Source organism: Heptranchias perlo, chromosome 2 (genome assembly GCF_035084215.1).
Source record: "Heptranchias perlo isolate sHepPer1 chromosome 2, sHepPer1.hap1, whole genome shotgun sequence".
Lineage (NCBI taxonomy): Eukaryota > Metazoa > Chordata > Chondrichthyes > Hexanchiformes > Hexanchidae > Heptranchias > Heptranchias perlo.
In genome coordinates, this window is record NC_090326.1 from 58,919,495 (window position 1) to 58,938,541 (window position 19,047).

Consider the following 19,047-nt stretch of genomic DNA (forward strand, 5'->3'; position numbering starts at 1 on the left):
GGAATGCTCCTCCAGGCCTCTCGAGGAAGCCTGCAGCCTCTCCCTGCCCCGTTCTCCAGCTGCCCTTCCCCCCAGCCCTCCCAATTGCCGACCTCTCCCCTCCCCTCCTGATTGCCGACCGGAGCTCCCTTCCCAATGCTGAGGACCGTCCCCAAGGGTCCCCGGCTGCGGCCTCCTGTCACTAGTCTTCTCTCCCGCCTGCCGGCCAGGCTGTCCCTTTGGCTGGCTGTGAGGTTTCACAATATGCCAATCGGCAGGGTCTTCACTTTCCCAGGCTTGCCTGGTACTTCGGTTTCCCCTGCACCCTCCCTGCCTGCCTCTTCATTAATATCGAGGCTTTTAACTCTACGATTATCCTAAAAGGATTGATTTTTAAAAAAAACTTTGTTCCAAGAAAACCAGATGTTAAAAAAATTCTACATTTTTGTACGTTATTTCTCTCTCTGAATATATTTATTTTGAGTTCTTTCTGCTGAATCCAACAAAACAACTTGAAGGGAGCAAAAGATATACCGAGATCATAGAATACAAAGGTTTGCACATAGCACTTATCCTAGGAAAAGCATTTACCTGTCCCAATGAACAGCCAATTTATTACATGGAGAAATTTCTTTACATAGAGAATGGTGAGAATGTGGAACTCACTGCCATCTACAGCGGTTGAAGCAGATAGCATTGACACATTTAAGGCGAGGCTTGATGCATACATGAAGAAGAAAATGGATGGATATGGAGGCAGGGTAGGAAGAGGTAATTAGAGTGGAAGGAGGCTCGTTTGGAGTATAAACAATGGCATTGAGTAGTTGGGCTGAATGGCCTATTTCTGTGCAGTAGATTCTAGGAACATAGGAACAGGAGTAGGCCATTCAGCTCCTCATGCCTACTACGCCATTCGATAAGATCATGGCTGATCTGTGATCTAGCTCCATATACCTGCCTTTGGCCCATATCCCCTAATACCTTTGGTTGCCAAAAAGCTATCGATCTCACATTTAAATTTAGCAATTGAGCTAGTATCAATTGCCGTTTGCGGAAGAGTTCCAAACCTCTACCATCCTTTGTGTGTAGAAATGTTTTCTAATCTCGCTCCTGAAAGGTCTGGCTCTAATTTTTAGACTTTGCACCCTACTCCTAGAATCCCCAACCAGCGGAAATAGTTTCTCTCTATCCACCCTATCCGTTCCTCTTAATATCTTATAAACTTCGATCAGATCACCCCTTAACCTTCGAAACTCCAGAGAATACAACCCCAATTTGTGTAATCTCTCCTCGTAACTTAACCCTTGAAGTCAGGGTATCATTCTAGTAAACCTATGCTGCACTCCCTCCAAGGCCAATATGTCCTTCCGAAGGTGCGGTGCCCAGAACTGCTCACAGTACTCCAGGTGCGGTCTAACCAGGGTTTTGTAAAGCTGCAGCATAACTTCTGCCCCCTTGTACTCTAGTCCTCTAGATATAAAGGCCAGCATTCCATTTGCCTTCTTGATTATTTTCTGCACCTGTTCATGACACTTCAATGATCTATGTACCTGAACCCCTAAGTCGCTTTGGACATCCACAGTTTTTAACTTTTTACCATTTAGAAAGTACCCTGTTCTATCCTTTTTTGATCCAAAGTGGATGACCTCACATTTGTCGACATTGAATTCCATTTGCCACAGTTTTGCCCATTCACCTAATCTATCAATATCGCTTTGTAATTTTATGTTTTCATCTACACTGCTTACAATGCCACCAATCTTTGTGTCATCGGCAAACTTAGATATGAGACTTTCTATGCCTTCATTTAAGTCGTTAATAAATATTGTGAATAATTGAGGCCCCAAGACAGATCCCTGCGGGACTCCACTAGTCACATCCTGCCAATGTGAATACTTACCCATTATCCCGACTCTCTGTCGCCTTTCGCTCAGCCAATTTCCTAACCAAGTCCGCATTTTTCCCTCAATTTCATGGGCTTCTAACTTAGCTAACAGTCTCTTATGTGGGACCTTATCAAATGCCTTCTGGAAGTCCATATAAATAACATCCATTGACGTTCCCCTGTCCACTACTTTAGTCACCTCTTCAAAAAATTCAATCAGGTTTGTCAGGCACGACCTACCTTGCACAAATCTGTGCTGGGTCTCCCTGATTAACTGAAAATTCTCGAGGTGTTCAGTCACCCTATCCTTAATTATAGACTCCAGCAATTTCCCCACAACAGATGTTAGGCTAACTGGTCTATAATTCCCCGGTTTCCCTCTCCCTCCTTTCTATGTGACACTTTGCAAATGAAGGGTGATATGGTGAATCTGAATTATCAAACCTAACTTAACTCCCTGTGAATCAACTCTGTTGCAAATTTAGGCTCAAGTCAACGTAAACAATTAGTTAAGCTAAAACTTAGTGCTAACATGCGAGAGCATATTTCCAACATCCCTTTTTATATTCTACCACATTGTTGATGCAAACAAACACAAGTAGTGACACAAAAGCAATGCCCGTGTGCTCATCTCTCCAATTCAAATTAAGCATTTACTGTGTCAGCAGGTTTTGGAAAATAATTCAAAGAAATCACTTAATATCCATTTGAACCAAATCACATTCTTCAGGCATAAAACAGGGGTAGCACATTCTGTTACCTTTACACTACAATATTTAAAAGTTGAATATTAATAGAATTTGAACGCTATGATGAAAATGAAACAAAAAAGAATGAACCAGAGAGAAACAGGTCTAAAGTTCAGATTCTAAGCTGTGAATCAAGATTAACCTATTTTTCTTGATTGTACAAACACTTCCAGACATCAGGAAGCGTACAAAAATACTTCTTTGTGTAATGTCAAGCCTATTATCAGGTGTTGTTGCAATCAAATTGCTCTCTAATTTGGTGGTTGCTATGGTAGTCCAATGACATTTGAGAGTGCTACAGCAGACAACATTTGCTGAAAATGTCTTTCATGAAAATGGAGAAGCGTTGTGCCATTGACATCAAAATCTTTTAAAATTTCACTTCTTTTAACAAATGCATTCTGACACTTCATGGTACATTGGGCAAAGTTCATAGCAACTCTCAAATTACAAAGCAATGTGACTGTGGCACTACTTCTGATAATAGGCTTGACATTCAATTTTTGTGCTGCTTGATGCCTGGAAGTTTATTAGTGTAATCAGAAGAAATAGGACATAGACAGAGTGGTGAAATGGGCAGATACATGGCAGATGAAATTTAACGCAGAGAAGTGTGAAGTGATACATTTTGGTAGGAAGAATGAGGAGAGGCAATATAAACTAAATGGTACAATTTTAAATGGGGTGCAGGAACAGGGAGACCTGGGGGTGCACATACACAAATCTTTGAAGGTGGCAGGACAAGTAGGTTGGTTGGTAAAACACTGGTTAGGCCTCAGCTGGAGTATTGCGTTCAATTCTGGGCACCACACCTTAGGAAGGATGTCAAGAGCTTAGAGAAGGTGCAGAAGAGATTTACTAGACTGGTACCAGGGATGAGAGACTTCAGTTATGTGGAGAGACCGGAGAAGTTGGGGTTGTTCTCCTCAGAACAGAGAAGGTTAAGGGGAGATTTGATAGAGGTGTTCTAAATCATTAACAGTTTCGATAGAGTAAATAAGGAGAAACTGTTTCCAGTGGCAGAAGGGTCGGTAACCAGAGGACACAGATTTGAGGTGATCGGCAAAAGAGTCAGAGGCGACATGAGGAAACATTTTTTTACGCAGCAAATTGTAATGATCTGGAATGCACCGCCTGAAAAGGTGATGGAAGCAGATTCAATAGTAACTTTCAAAACGGAATTGGACAAATACTGGTTGGGAAAAAATTTACAGGGCTATGGGGAAGGGGCAGGGGAATGTGACTAACTGGATAGCTCTTTCAAAGAGGCGCAATGGGCAGAACGTCCTCCTCCTGTGCTGTACCTACTATGATACATACTTGTCAGTTGGAACCTGCAGATTTTTTACAAGGCTCTGGATGTTTTCCCCTCCCCTCCTGTTATGTTGTCACACACCACTGGTCCTCAAAACTGATGGCCTCCTCTCAGTATTGGCACTAAATCAAGTGAACCAAACTGGTAATCGATTGGCACAATATGCATCTGTTTCTGTGGTAGCTTAGTTTAGTTTTTGGTGGTTAATCATCCATTCGCTTACACTGTACAGGTGAGTATGTATTTGCATTACACACAATATAGTATGTGTATCTTCAAACAGGGGGAAAATAAATACATGTATTGCCTAGCAGTCCACTCTGAAACTTAAACTAAATTTACAACAACCTAATTCCTCATCTGTCACTCCCTCACCTATGGAATTAGCTAACTTAGACATAATGCAGGTGCACAAAATAAATCAGTCAGTCAAGGGGTGACAGATTGAGTCCTGCGTGCATTGCCACCATTTACAATATAATTTTGCAGCATTATGGGAGGGCTGCTCTGCCTCATTAAAAATATATTATGACGAGAATGATAGTTTACCCTCTGTCTGATCAATTAAGCTACTATCAATGTTAATTCATTCACTAGCACTTGTTTGTGTTACAGTAAAGTAAAACTTAACTACAGCAATTATTTAGGAGCAGTTGCTGAACTTCACATTTTAACAGTTTTGAGTCAAATAATAATATAAGAGGCAGCCTTTTAGGTCAATTATCTCTGATTTATTTTGTGCACCTGCATTATGTCTGAGTTAGTTAACTCCATAGGTGAGGGAGTGACAGATGAGTAAATTAGGTTGTTGCAAATTTGGTTGTTGCTTCACTGTTCAACAAGCATATAACTAATGTGGGCATTTACATAGGAAGGCAGATCTAAATGGTGTCACAAAGATGTCTGAAAGATTACACACTCATCCCATTTCATGATTTTAAAAAATGATTTGCTTAACAGTCAATGTACACTAAATGTTGATGTTATCTTAGTTTACTAGCAAAGTGTGCAGAACTAGTACCATACTGGTGTGTGATGAAGCAATATACCAACACTCACCTCCTCCCTTTATGTTTGTGAGATGTAGGTTTGGGCAGGTGGATTGCTTCTTTCAGTGCACCTTTCAGATGAATGGTCCTTTCCTGTATAACCTCTCGTATATGTTTGATCCAATCTTGTTTATTTTCAATGCTGGAGGCCTTCATCACAAACAGTAACATTCATGACAAAGATGTACACACGAGAAAACAACAGAGGTGAAAAATTTCCTCCACACATTGTGTGTAAAGGAATTTTAAACCAGTTGTTTATAAAAGGATTTCATTTATAAATTATTTAATTACACATAGCTTAAAGAGGAAATCTTCCCCCAGGTTTTAAAATTTAAAGCTTACACATATGAACATTATTAAATACATATAAAAATTCATTAGAAAAGAGAATAGTGCCAGACAATTAATATTATTCCTATATTTAAAAAGGGAGATAGAGCAGGTCCAAAGAACTATAGACCAGTTAGCATAACGTCAGTGGTAGGAAAGATAATGGAATCTTTATTCAAAGGTATAATAGAAAAACATCTAAAAACAAAAAATATAATAAAGAATAGTCAGCACGGATTTCAAAAGGGAAGGTCATGCTCGACCAACCGTATTGATTTCTTTGAAGAAGTAACAGAAAGTGTAGATATGGGTAATGTAGTAGATGTAATATATTTGGATTTTCAAAAAGCCCTTCGATAAGATACCGCATAGTAGACTCATGACTAAGGTCAGAGCACGTGGAGTCAGGGGACAAATAGCAGAATGAATAGCAAGCTGGCTACAAAACAGAGAGCAGAGGGTAGGGATTAAAGGTAGTTTTTTAAATTCATTCATGGGATGTGGGCATTGCTGGCTAGGCCAGCATTTATTGCCCATGATTAATTGCCCTTGAGAAGGTGGTGGTGAGCCGTCTTCTTAAACTGCTGCAGTCCGTGTGGTGAAGGTTCTCCCACAGTGCTGTTAGGTAGGGAGATCCAGGATTTTGACCCAGCGATGATAAAGGAACGGCGATATATTTCCAAGTCAGGACGGTGCGTGACTTGGAGGGGAACATGCAGTTGTTCCCATGCGGCTGCTGCCCTTGTCCTTCTAGGTGGTAGAGGTTGTGGGTTTGGGAAGTGCTGTCGAAGAAGCCTTGGTGAGTTGCTGCAGTGCATCTTGTAGATGGTACAAACTGCAGCCACGGTGTGCCGGTGGCGTAGGGAGTGCATGTTTAAGGTGGTGGATGGGGTGCCAATCAAGCGGGCTGCTTTGTCCTGGATCGAGTCAAGCTTCTTGAGTGTTGTTAGAGCTGCACTCATCCAAGCAAGTGGAGAGTATTCCAACACACTCCTGACTTGTGCCTTGTCGATGGTGGAAAGGCTTTGGGGAGTCAGGAGGTGAGTCACTCGCCACAGAATACCCAGCCTCTGACCTGCTCTTGTAGCCACAATATTTATGTGGCTGGTCCAGTTTAGTTTCTAAACTATGGTCAATGGTGACTCCCAGGATGTTGATGGTGGGGGATTTGGCAATGGTAATGCCGTTGAATGTCAAGGGGAGGTGGTTATACTCTCTCTTGTTGGAGATGGTCATTGCCTGGCATTTGTCTGGCATGAATGTTACTTCCCATTTGTCAGCCCAAGCCTGGTGTTGTCCAGGTCTTGCTGTATGCGGGCACGGACTGCTTCATTATCTGAGGGGTTGCCAATGGAACTGAACATTGTGTAATCATCAGCGAACAACCCCACTTCTGACCTTATGATGGAGGGAAGGTCATTGATGAAGCAGCTGAAGATGGTTGGGCCTAGGATACTGCCCTGAGGAACTCCTGGGACTGAGATGATTGGCTTCCAACAACCACTACCATCTTCCTTTGTGCTAGGTATGATTCCAGCCACTGGAGTTTGCCCCCTGACTTCAATTTTACTAGGGCTCCTTGATGCCACACTCTGTCAAATACTGCCTTGATGTCAAGGGCAGTCACTCTCACCTCACCTCTGGAATTCAGCTCTTTTGTCCAAGTTTGAACCAAGGCTGTAACGAGGTCTGGAACCGAGTGGTCCTGGCGGAACCCAAACTGAGCATCAGTGAGCAGGTTATTGGTGAGTAAGTGTCGCTTGATAGCACTGTCCACGACACCTTCCACCACTTTGCTGATGACTGAGAGTAGATTGATGGGGCAGTAATTGGCCGGATTGTATTTGTCCTGCTTTTTATGGGCAGGACATACCTGGGCAATTTGTTGGGTAGGTGCCAGCGTTGCAGCTGCACTGGCTAGGGGTGCGACTAGTTCTGGAGCACAAGTCTTCAGCACTACAGCCGGGATGTTGTCGGGGCCCATAGCCTTGCTGTATCCAGTGCACTCAGCCGTTTCTTGATATCATGTGGAGTGAATCGAATTGATTGAAGACTGGCTTCTGTGATGTTGGGGATCTCGGGAGTAGGCCGAGATGGATTATTCACTCAGCACTTCTGGCTGAAGATGGTTGCAAACGCTTCAACCTTGTCTTTTGCACTCACGTGCCGGGCTCAGTTACTCAATCTGGAGGAAGGTGGGAAGTTAATAAACTTGCAGAATGGGTGAGTAAATGGCAAATTAATTTCAATATGAACAAGTCTGAGGTGGTGAATTATGGTAGGAGGAATAAGGAGGCCAGATACTTCTTGGAAAATAAAAGCCTAAATGGGGTAGAGGAGCAAAAGGATCTAGGGGTACAGATTCACAAATCATTAAGTAGCAACACAGGTAAACCAGGTCATAAAAAGTGCAAACAAAGCACTAGGGGTCATTTCCAGAGGGATAGAATTGAAAAGCAGAGAAGTAATGATAAACTTGTGTACAACCTTGGTTAGACTACACTTGGAGTACTGTGCACAGTTCTGGTCTCCATATTACAAAAAGGATATAGAGGCACTGGAGAGGGTGCAAAAAAGATTTACTAGGATGGTATCAGAACTGAGAGGTTATAAATATCAGGAAAGACTGAACAGGCTGGGGCTCTTTTCTCTAGAAAAGAGAAGGCTGAGGGGTGACCTAATAGAGGACTTTATAATTATGAAGGGGTTCGATAAGGTACATGTAGAGAAGATATTTCCACTTGTGGGGGCAGTCTAAAACTAGGGACCATAAATATAAGATAGTCTATGACTCTATGACTCTAAACCAGGGGTTACGGGGAGCGGGCAGGAAATTGGACATGAAGCTGAGTTCGGATCGGTCAAGGCCCTGTGGGTGGCGGAGCGGGCCCAGGGGCTGAGTGGCCGGGTCCTGCTCCTACTTCTTGTGTTCTTTAGATTTGAGGTTAGGATCAGATCAGCCATGATCTTATTGAATGGCAGAGCAGGCTTGAGGGGCCGATTGGCCTACTCCTACTCCTATTTCTTATGTTCTTATGTTCTTAAATCCAATAAGGAATTCTGGAGAATGTGAAACTCGCAAGGAGTAGTTGAGGCGACTAGCATAGATGCATTTAAGGGAAAGCTAGATAAATACATGAGGGAGAAAGGACTAGAAGGATATGCTGATAGGGATAGATGAAGTAGGTTGGGAGGAGGCTCATGCGGAGCATAAAAAACACCAACATGGACAAATTGGTCCGAATGGCCTGTTTTTGTGCTGTAGGTTTTATGTCATTTACAAAGGTTAATAAAACTAAATCGGTACAAAATTAAATGATCATTTTTTCATTATAGTAAATCAACAGACTATTATTTCATTCATTTAGTCTACTACATTACTAACTTATTGTTGAGGCCCACAATCTCAACCAACGTCTTGCCCAAAGCCCAATCTTATGAATGATGCAATACCTTGCACCATGAAGTAATGTAATTTGGTTACGCATGTGGGGTTCTTCAGATAGGGAGCTTTAGGCTTCCATCATGCCAATGTGGGCAGCTGCAAAGTGGAAGCCGGGCATTTACCAAAGAGAAAGAAATAAAAATAGGACCAACAGTTTTATTTTAAGAAGGCGCTTTCACTTGTTATATGGAAGTGGTCATAATTCTGCTTCCTGTTGCCGTTCTTTTCATGGAGAACATGAAAAGGGGATGGAACAGTGCTGAATCTCAGTCAACATCCCACAACTGAGCAGACCATGAATGGAAGTAGATTACAAATGACCTCGAGCCAACTTGTCTGAATTCTCCAAGTTCTACAAAACAAAATCACCTTTAAAACAATTTTATTGTCTGAAGTTGGAGTCCGTCCAACCCACAATGCAAACTTGCAATGATCCCCTTCAACATGTTCTGTGACTCCAAGTTCTGAGGTCTGTAAAACAGAGGAAAATATTGGCACAGTTCTCACTTGTTTTCTAACTGATAAGGCCTGCAGTGGCAAGAAATGCTTATATTTTACAGGTCTATTTTCTGCAGTATTATTGCTACAATAATTAAAGTTTTGAATGACCCCATGGCAAATAAGAAGGTCCATTTGCAAATATACAAAACTAACAAATAAAAATACCAAACAGTAATATCAAAATGTTTGCTGATTGGATGAACAAGTATACTTGCAGCATTGCTGTCCAATAATCTTCATGAAACAGCCACCAAAAATATAAGTGTTGAAGTGGGTGCACCAAAATATAAGACAATTTCATTTTTTAACTTGAAGAATATTGCAAATAATGCTTAGCAGAAGAAATATAATGCTATGTAGAGTTTATATATGGATGTGTATTTAAGATGTGGCAAATTATATTCATTACTCTGAGGGTTTGTACTGGTGTCATATTAGTCAAAAATATTCCAGAAAGCAAAATATTTACTTTGGTTTATATGGTATAATATAAAGCATTGCTTTCTACCATGCATTTCTGTGGGATGCACTGCAGATTATTACTATATGTCGCCATGTATTCAACATATATGGCATGCTGCCACTTAAATTAACTCCTGAAGGTCAATTAAGCCATGGGGTATGAAATTTCACTACTAAATTGATCCTTTTGCAGTCACAGAGTTCTCAGAGAAGGAAAATAAAGTAAAAAAAAACTGAATATATATTTAATATATCAGAATAAACAAATTTGCTGGGATTTAAAAAAAATCTTTTGTAAGAGTATTTACATTTATTTAAAATATAAATAACATACCCCAGTGTAAAAATAATTGATATATTGCACGTGTGCATTTTAGGCTGGTACAATGTAAAAAATAAATATGTAATTGTGCACCTTGAAAATCTGAGTACTTAGTTATCCATTTGACCATTTTAACAACAGGCCTATCCAATGTAATTCATTAATACTTCTAAAAATATTATCCTCTTGTTCAAATGTTTACACTCAGTACACACTGAAGCCTTGTGAAGCACGAATCGATATTAAAATTTACTGTCAGTTATTCATCCAGATAATTTTAACTTTTAAAATATGTTAACGGTGATCCTGTTTTTTGTACGATCTTTACATGACCTGAAAAATTGCATCTTATGGGACAAACGTGGAACTAACCAATAATTCTCAGGCCTGGGGGCTAACCACTTCTCATTACAGCTGTAGAGATCAAGGCTAACTTCTAGTTAAATACATATTTAGTCACCATATTATATAGTTCAACACGCGCAGGGCATTTTTAACATAAAAATAATGGAGAATATAAATCATGAGGCTGCTTTTAACTTATATAAATATATAAAAAGAAAAAGGAGAGGGTTTGCAATATATAGTGACTGTTAATGAGAATTATTAACGAAAACTAAAGGGAGGAGCCGATGGTGGGAAATATACACAACATGGGAAGATCACTTAACTTAAGACAACTTCAAGGACAGATGTCTATGATTTGTTTGAGCGCGCACGTGGCCTATGTTCTAAACTATGTGGAGGATTACAAATGAAGCAGTCTCATCCCAATAAAATAGAAAATGCTTAAAATGTACAGCTGGTTGATCAGCAAGTGAAAGAGAATGATTCATTCTATCTGAAACAATAACTTTTCACCAGAACTCAAATGTCTCCGCTCTGGTGATAGTCACACCCGAAATGCTTTCTGATCAGTCACATCCCTAACAGCACAAGACTGCATTTCCATCCTCATTCTGGAGCTCCAGCATACATAGGAACCGGGGTATACCAACTTCCATTAATTGTACTTACAAGCAGCTTATGTTTGTAGATATATTTACTCCTCCCATTTGAATCTTTGATTTCTTTGCTGAAGACGAGTGACATTTCAAAAAGGAAGAGGTGTCTCTCTCGGCCTTTGCGGATCAAAGATTTAGGATCCCACACTTGGAAGGATTCTTGGAGGATTAGCTCTCCCTGGGATTCCAGATTTTCATCAAACCCTGATAACAACAACAACTCTTTCATATTTTTTCCTCAAGATCCAATCACATGTCATTCCCATCACATTCTGAATTTGCTGAAAAGGGCCTTCTGCTTAAAATTACAAAGTAATAGTATACAAATTTGACTGATTAAATAAGTAGGTATTTACTTCAGTTTTTTTATGAATGTGCCTTTACATTAAACACAATGAACATATTACACACAGTGTAGTTACTCTTATATTTGCCTCTAAACAGCAAGGAAGTCCATTTTACTGCAGAACAGTTGCATTTCAAGGAGGAATTTTGCTATGGCTCTACATGTTTTATGTCCTTTACACAGTCAATAACTTCAAGCAGATACTATATAAAATCTGGATAAATAAGGCAACTTTCAATTATTTCACACAACTCAATTTTTGCTTTGGAGGTATTAACCAAGTAGGCATTTGAACATAAAATTAATAATATGTCATCATGTTTGGCAAGTTTCAGAAGAATTTTGAACTTTAAATCAGTGTTCAGCTGTATGTAAAGGACGCACCTTCTAGCATGCTGAGATGCATAGCATCATTGGCTCGCTTCGGCACGCTCAGCATCACCTCCAGGCCATCTTTAATTTCTCCCTTTCCTTCTTCACAACATGTCAACAGTTCCTGCAAGTTAACAAAACCATGTGGAACTCAGCTTTATTGCTGTTTAGCAACCTTCACAAAAGTAGAAAGACAGAAATTCTAAAAGAACTAGTTCCACTGAATTGATTTGTTACTTTTTTGATTTATTAAAATGTCTAGGTGTCAATATAGCCACTAAAAGTAACATGCAGAGATGATTAAATAGGGTCTTTAGTTCTGCAGTGCATTCTAATACAAGCAGAGCTGTCCATTTGTAGATGGAATATGCAGATCAATCATTCATATGAGCAATTAGAAATGTTACATTTTAAGTTCTGTAAATCTACTGGTTAGTCTTGTCTTACGACATTTCACAAGGTTACTTTCTCCTACCTTTAAAAGCAGCTGATATTTAGTTATTCTCTGTACAGGTTTGATAAGATAGGAAGAGATTGAGTTGGCCAGTCCATGACGCTGTTGTATTTCCTATTCAAAAAAAAAAGTATTTTTAAACAGCATTAATCATAAAGGGGATAACGCTGTAAATATAGAAGAAAAATGTAATAATTCCCAGTGTAAGTCAATTTCTTATGTACAAACACTCCTCACCCCCTCCAAATGTTTGATAGCTGAAAACCTGTATCGAGAAAATCTGCATTTCTGCTGGCACCCCTTCAAGAAACAGTGAGGTTTAAATTCAACAGCATTGCTCCCATTTTCCAGGCGGAAAACAGGAGCAACGATAATCAATTAAGCAGGACAGAGGCCTATGCCCGATCTACATGGGCATTTGGAGCACTGTTAAATTGGTCAGAGACTTTTTTTTTAAAAAGTAGTCCGCTACCTGAAACGAGTACAGGCCTCATTTCAATATTCAAATGAGGCTCCTGAGCACATTTCTGACCCACATTCCAAAATTTGATTAGACTAGATGGGTCTTGAGCTGCCAAACCAGCAGTCCTTAAAGGACCGCTGGTGGCCACTCAAAAAAAGGCCCCGACATTTCCTGAAACATTCTTTTTGTGGAGTCAGGAGGAGCAGGAGTGACCATTGGAGGCCAAATTTTCCCCACAAGGAAGAGGAGAAAATTAATGGGACAGTTTTCAGTTGTAAGCAGCATTATTAGGCAAGAGAGCAGGTTGCCTGCCTGTCTGCACATTTGATTGCGGTTGGTGTGTGGAGTAAGTTACAGGAATCTTACCCATAAATAAAAAAAGTCACAATCTCATGTTAAATTTTAGACAAATATTTTTTGTTATCCGTAACTGTTTAATTAAGGAATGGGTTTGCTTAAGGAATGGGAATGTCTCCATTGGACAAAACTGATATCTCTCGTCAAACTGATCAGTAAAACAATAAAACAGAGTTTTTATTCCATGAAAATGTTCTGGAGGGGGAGGGGGTGCCTAAAAGTTCTCAGATACCTTATTTAAACAAGAGTAAGCCAATTAAGCCACAATTTGGTCCACAAACACCAGAATGGAAACTTGCTGCATATAAAAGGACAAAAATAGGAAAACTCCATACTCAAGCAGGACTTCACCTAGAGATTACTGGAGAATTAAATTTGATGCTTTTACTGGTTGAGTGGAAAGTGACAAAATTCCAATCTGGCTCCCCAACTGTTGGAATTTATCCAGTGATTAGTTAAATCATTCACACCAGGAAGGTTCCCAGTCTGTGGTCAATTAGCTAATCTCAGCCGGACAATGCTAGTGGTGGGAGGAGGAGAGGTCACCTTAGAATTTTTTGTTTAGGGATAGAAAAATTTGCCAGAGTTCCATTTTCCAGCAACAACTGTTGGAAGTGCACGTCTTGATTTTGGGTGAGGATAGAATCAGGTTCAGAGTAGTGCTTGCATTGTCAAATAGCCTAACAACACTCACTGTCATAGTGTATTTATGAATAATGGGCACTTAGAAGGTTTACTGGAGGGCACAAATGGAACTATGCCTAGCAAAAAGTCAATGGCTTGAGGAGAGAAAAAGTGGCAGAGAAAGTTGGTGAGAAAATAAGTTTTGATTTTTAAAAATTCCTGTCAATTTTCTTGCACACAAAGCTTTAATAAAAATTAATGTTCTGCAATTGTGTAATACCAGAGACACTAATGATTCTTCCTGTTTCCTGCTGTAGTTATGAATTCATCATAACTGAACTGGCAGATTCAGGTGAAAGGCAGTTCAGAGATTCAAAGTTACAAACTTATCTTTACGATCCATTATTAGCTTCATTTTGAGTTTCTATCCTAATTTGTTGGATTTTTTTTTAAACCTGCAAATTAATATACAGTGGATACCGGCCATCAGGTTAGTGAAAGGAAGTTAAAATATTATTACTAAGAATAACCAGAGAATAAGGAGGGTTAAAAAACATCAAACCCATGAATAGTACTGACATCAAAGTATGCTCCTGCATGCTCCAGTATGAGCTGGGTAGAGTCTGGCTTGTTCCTGCAGTATGTTACGTACATCTGGAACTTGTCAGCCTGTTCAGAAAAAAAAAAGACAGTCACAAACCACATTCTTATTGCCTCATTAGTCAAATTCTGAAGGAATGTTAACATCTGGAGCTTCAGTTTATGTGGGAAAAATAAAATTAAACAAAAATCACTTGCTAATAACTTACTTGAGTCAACAAAACTGCAGAGACACACCTAGCATTTCAATCTAAAAACTAATGATTTTTAGTTGTGGTTTAGTGGTGAGTTAAGTGTACGGAGATAGGCAGCTGCGACGCACATCTTCATACTGGTCACCTTTTAGAGGAAATCAAGCAGCATCCTTTTGCTTGGGTGAGGACGGAAAAAGGAAAACCTCAGGATTTTTTCAAAGGCAACTTGTGCATTCCATTTTTGGAAGTTTTCTTTGCAGAAATAGAGTACATACAAGGAGAAGAGCCAGTGTTACCAATTAGCTCACACCATCCCGTTGCAGGACCACATAAATATCTCAGCAGAACATGCCAGGTTTCAGCCGTGGCTCAGTGGTAGCATTCTCGCCTCTGAGTCAGAAAGTTGTGGGTTCAAGTCCCACTCCAGAGACTTCAGCACATAATCTAGGCCGACATTTCAGTGCAGTACTGAGGGTCTGCTGTGCTATTGGAGGTGCTGTTATTCAGATGAGACGATAAACCTGTCTGCCCTCTCAGGACGTATAAATACCATGCCACTATTTCAAAGAAGAACAGGAGAGTTCTCTCCGGTGTTCTGGCTAATATTTATCCCTCAGTCAACATCATTAAGAAAAAGGAAATTATCTGGTTATCACACTGCTGTTTGTGGGACCTTGGCTGTAAAATGCATTGGGTCATCCTGAGGTCATGAAAGGCGCTTTGTAAATACAAGTCTTTCTTTTTCAGTAAACACGGCATTATATTTTCATCTATGACAGGAATTACAAAATGTAATTATGGAAAATCCATGAATTAGGTATTTGTGGTGGGGGGGGAGGGAAGGGAGAATAGAGAACATTCCATAATTGTTTTGTTTAAAAAGAAAATTAATGGCACATTGGATTGGAGCTCAACAATGTTGCCATGACATACAATGGTAACCAGTTCCCTAATGGCTTAGCGAGCAAATGTACCATCAGTGCGGTCCTGATACACACAGAACATCAATCATGTTTGATTCCTGATCCATTAGTTAATCTCAGTCAAAGCAGTAGTGGGCGAATTGTGCTGGAAAGTGTGCATGTGAACATCAGGTGAAGACAAAGGCAGACACACTTTGTCTAGCTTTACACGAGACGAATGGCCATTTGGATGAGGTATCAGAGAGCTGCTGATGCTTGTAGAAGTTAACCCAAACCATGAGTCATTGCTACAGTGGAAAAATTCATTTTGTTTTAATAAATGAGAGGATATTTGTGCCATTTGTTGGACGCCCAACCTGAATCATACTGCTCAGGGGTTGTTCAGAGCAGTGGCCAGGGACATTTGCATAGGGAAGGAGGAAAGTAAACCAGTATTGATGGAAGTCTTGAAACAGGTCTCTTTCCTGTTCTCTTGTCTGAGAAAAGTGCATAATCAAGGAAAATTACAGTATGGGAGCAGAGTGGAAAAACAGATTTCAGTATAATCACGAATATGATTTGGCAGAATGAAACAGTTTAGAATTTGCATTCCTCCACTAATCCATAGTCATATGTATTTATTTTTGCAACACAGATGTTTTCTAATAAAACTCATTTGCCTATGTTGTTTGACAGAATTTTTAGAGAAAATCTGGTCTTTCCGTTAGTCATAAACCATCAATATAACAAGTAGATTTGGATTAACATTTTAATCCGAATCTACTTGTTATATTGACATTAACATTAACATTTTTAAAGTTAATGTTAATGTATATTAACATTTTTAAAGTGCTGTTAATATATCAAACGTCCCAAAGTGCTACACAGAGGTGACAAGACACCAACCAGTAAAGGCATGGATGATCTTGAGGAAGCTTTTGAAGGGCAGAATTGAGGCAGCAAGATGGACAAATTTAGGGAGAGCGTTGCAGAATGTGGAGCCATGTACAATCCCGGAAAAGCCCATACAGCTCATCGGCCTAGATTTTCCAATTAATACTGTAATACCGACATTCACTCACTCACTTGGGCTACTGTCGGCATTACAATTAGAAAATGTGGCAATCATATCCAACAATATCTCTCATATTCCTCTATTAAATTTTTTGTCAGGTACTTTTCTAACTCTGTCATGAATCAGCCCCCACTGTCTCCCTTGGCAGTCCATCTTGTAAATTTACCACCCTCCGCATAAAGTAGTTAAATCTAAACTGTCTTTTCACGCCATCTTCTAATTTTGGGGCAATGCCTTGTTTGTGTAGAATCTGTGACTATATTAAACATACTGACGTTTATATTGTGGATACCCTTTAGGATCTTGAATAAAACATAGGTCAGCAGGGAAAAGGGACAGGGACCAGGATTTTATACAGGACAGAATACGGGCGGCTGAATTTGGAGTTAATGGAGGTTAGAAGGAGGGTTTCAGAGAAATTGAATCTAGAGGTAACAAAAGCGACACCAGACCAAAGGGATTCTAACAGGAAGTTTTGGGAGAGGTGAAAATGGAGCTAGGAGATGATGACACATTTCAAGGACCGTAGAAGAAAGGGTGGCAATTCGAGAGGACGAATGGGCCAGTAGTGTTTTTTTTGGGAAGACAGTTTTTGAAGAAAACAGGGAGGAAAGGGAGCCATTAATGATATCAGCTAGCATGAGTGGGGCGAGGGGGGCTCACTGGAGCAGGAGGTGGGTCTCATGAAGATGAGGAGCTTGGAAAGGGCAAGGGGGAGAAGGGGGTGGGAAAGAGGCTCCAGTGCAACAGGTGATTAGAACTGGAACGCTTGGGAGACTGGGGAGAAGTGGGGAGAAGTTGGGAGCAGACGAAGGAGAGTAGAGATAGTGGCATAATCATCAGCACAGATGGTCTCAATCTTGGTAATAAAGAAATCCATGAGTTCTTTGCACCTGCTTTTAAAGGTGAGGATGGAGGTGGCTGGAGAAAAGATTTTGAGCAGGTGATTGGTCATGGAGAAAAGAAACCTGGAGTTGCCCCTGCCTTCTAGAAATACCCTGGAATAGTAGGTGGTTTTGGTTAAGCAGAGCAAGGCAGTTCTTGACATGGTCAAAATTAGGTAATTACGAGTTCTGAAGAGCAACACTTAGCAGGCCTGGATATGTATAAGAGGATATACAAGTGAACTTCCATCAACTTGCCAAGCTTATTGTCCCAGCTAGAAAATGTAAATATACCAGTGCGGCAGAAGAAAATCAAAAAAGTTTTTCTGACACGCAGATCTCAAGAGTTGCGATGCAGCCATATTCATTTATGAATATTACTTGACTTTTATCATAACTGTAAGTGGCAGAAGGAAAATATTTTCCACTGCATAACGTAAGGATACAATATACACTGCGTACCACTGCATTTATTCAGCTGATACCTAGAATATCAACAACTTCTAAGAGAAAGAGTTAATGGAAAAGACTTCACAGGGTGGCATGATAGGCTGGCACCCTCCAGTACTGTGCCCAAGTGACCATTCTTCATAAGTGTTCTCCACGTTGCAAGTGTTTCCAAGCTGTTTGACTGTGACGCATCGCAGCCAAGCACAATCCTGTCATAATCTGATGACCACACGTGCAGGCCAGATGTCACTGCCAAGTGAACAGGGATGGGAACCCTGGCTGATTTTTTCTTTCCCTAGACCACAGCACTGAGGCCAATTTTAGCAATCTTATTACTGCCCTGACTGAGATTAGCCAACTCAGGAATTCCAAACCTTATTACAGCCTTGATCCAAACATGAACAAAAGAACTGAATTCCAGAGGTGAGCTGAGAGTGACTGCCCTTGACATCGAGGCAGCATTTGACTGAGTGTGGCATCAAGGAGTCATAGTAAAATTGAAGTCAATGGGAATCAGGGTGAAAACTCTTCAGTGGCTGGAATCATATCTAGCACAAAGGAAGATGGTAGTGGCTGTTGAAGACCAATCATCTCAGCCCCAGGACATTGCTGCAGGAGTTCCTCAGGGCAGTGTCCGAGGCCCAACCATCTTCTGCTGCTTCATCAATGACCTTCCCTCCATCATAAGGTCAGAAGTGGGGCTGTTCGCTGATCATTGGACAGTGTTCAGTTCGATTCGCAACCCCATCAGATAATGAAGCAGTCTATGCCCACATGCAGCAAGACCCGGACAACATCCAGGCTTGGGCTCATAAGTGGCAAGTAACATTCGTGCTAGACAAGTGCCAGGCAATGACCATCTCCAACAAGAGAGAATCTAACCACCTCCCCTTGACATTCAACGGCATTACAATCGCCGAATCCCCCACCATCAACATCCTGGGGGTCACCATTGACCAGAAACTTAACTGGACCAGCCACATAAATATTGTGGCTACAAGAGCAGGTCAGAGGCTGGGTATTCTGTGGCGAATGACTCACCTCCTGAATCCCCAAAGCCTTTTCAGCATCTACAAAGCACAAGTCAGGAATGTGATGGAATACTCTCCACTTGTCTGGATGAGTGCAGCTCCAACAACACTCAAGAAGCTTGACACCTTCCAGGACAAAGCAGCCCGCTTGATTGGGACCCCATCCACCAGCTTAAACATTCACTCCCTCTACCACTGGCACACGGTGGCTGCAGTGTGTACCATCTACAAGATGCATTGCAGCAACTCGC

General features: G+C 40.7%; 1 protein-coding gene across 3 annotated transcripts in view; it reads right to left on the bottom strand.

The window, feature by feature from the left end:
- LOC137339542 (triple functional domain protein) overlaps nucleotides 1-19,047 on the bottom strand; it is a 522,426-nt gene that overhangs the window by 163,265 nt on the left and 340,114 nt on the right. For all 3 annotated transcript variants that reach the window (XM_068001904.1, XM_068001903.1, XM_068001905.1), the window contains 6 exons: nucleotides 14,240-14,329; nucleotides 12,238-12,330; nucleotides 11,775-11,886; nucleotides 11,058-11,248; nucleotides 9,125-9,226; nucleotides 4,988-5,127 (listed from right to left, as the gene is read on the bottom strand). In XM_068001904.1, coding sequence (XP_067858005.1) covers nucleotides 4,988-5,127; nucleotides 9,125-9,226; nucleotides 11,058-11,248; nucleotides 11,775-11,886; nucleotides 12,238-12,330; nucleotides 14,240-14,329 — 728 coding nt within the window. The remainder of the gene's footprint in view (nucleotides 1-4,987; nucleotides 5,128-9,124; nucleotides 9,227-11,057; nucleotides 11,249-11,774; nucleotides 11,887-12,237; nucleotides 12,331-14,239; nucleotides 14,330-19,047) is intronic.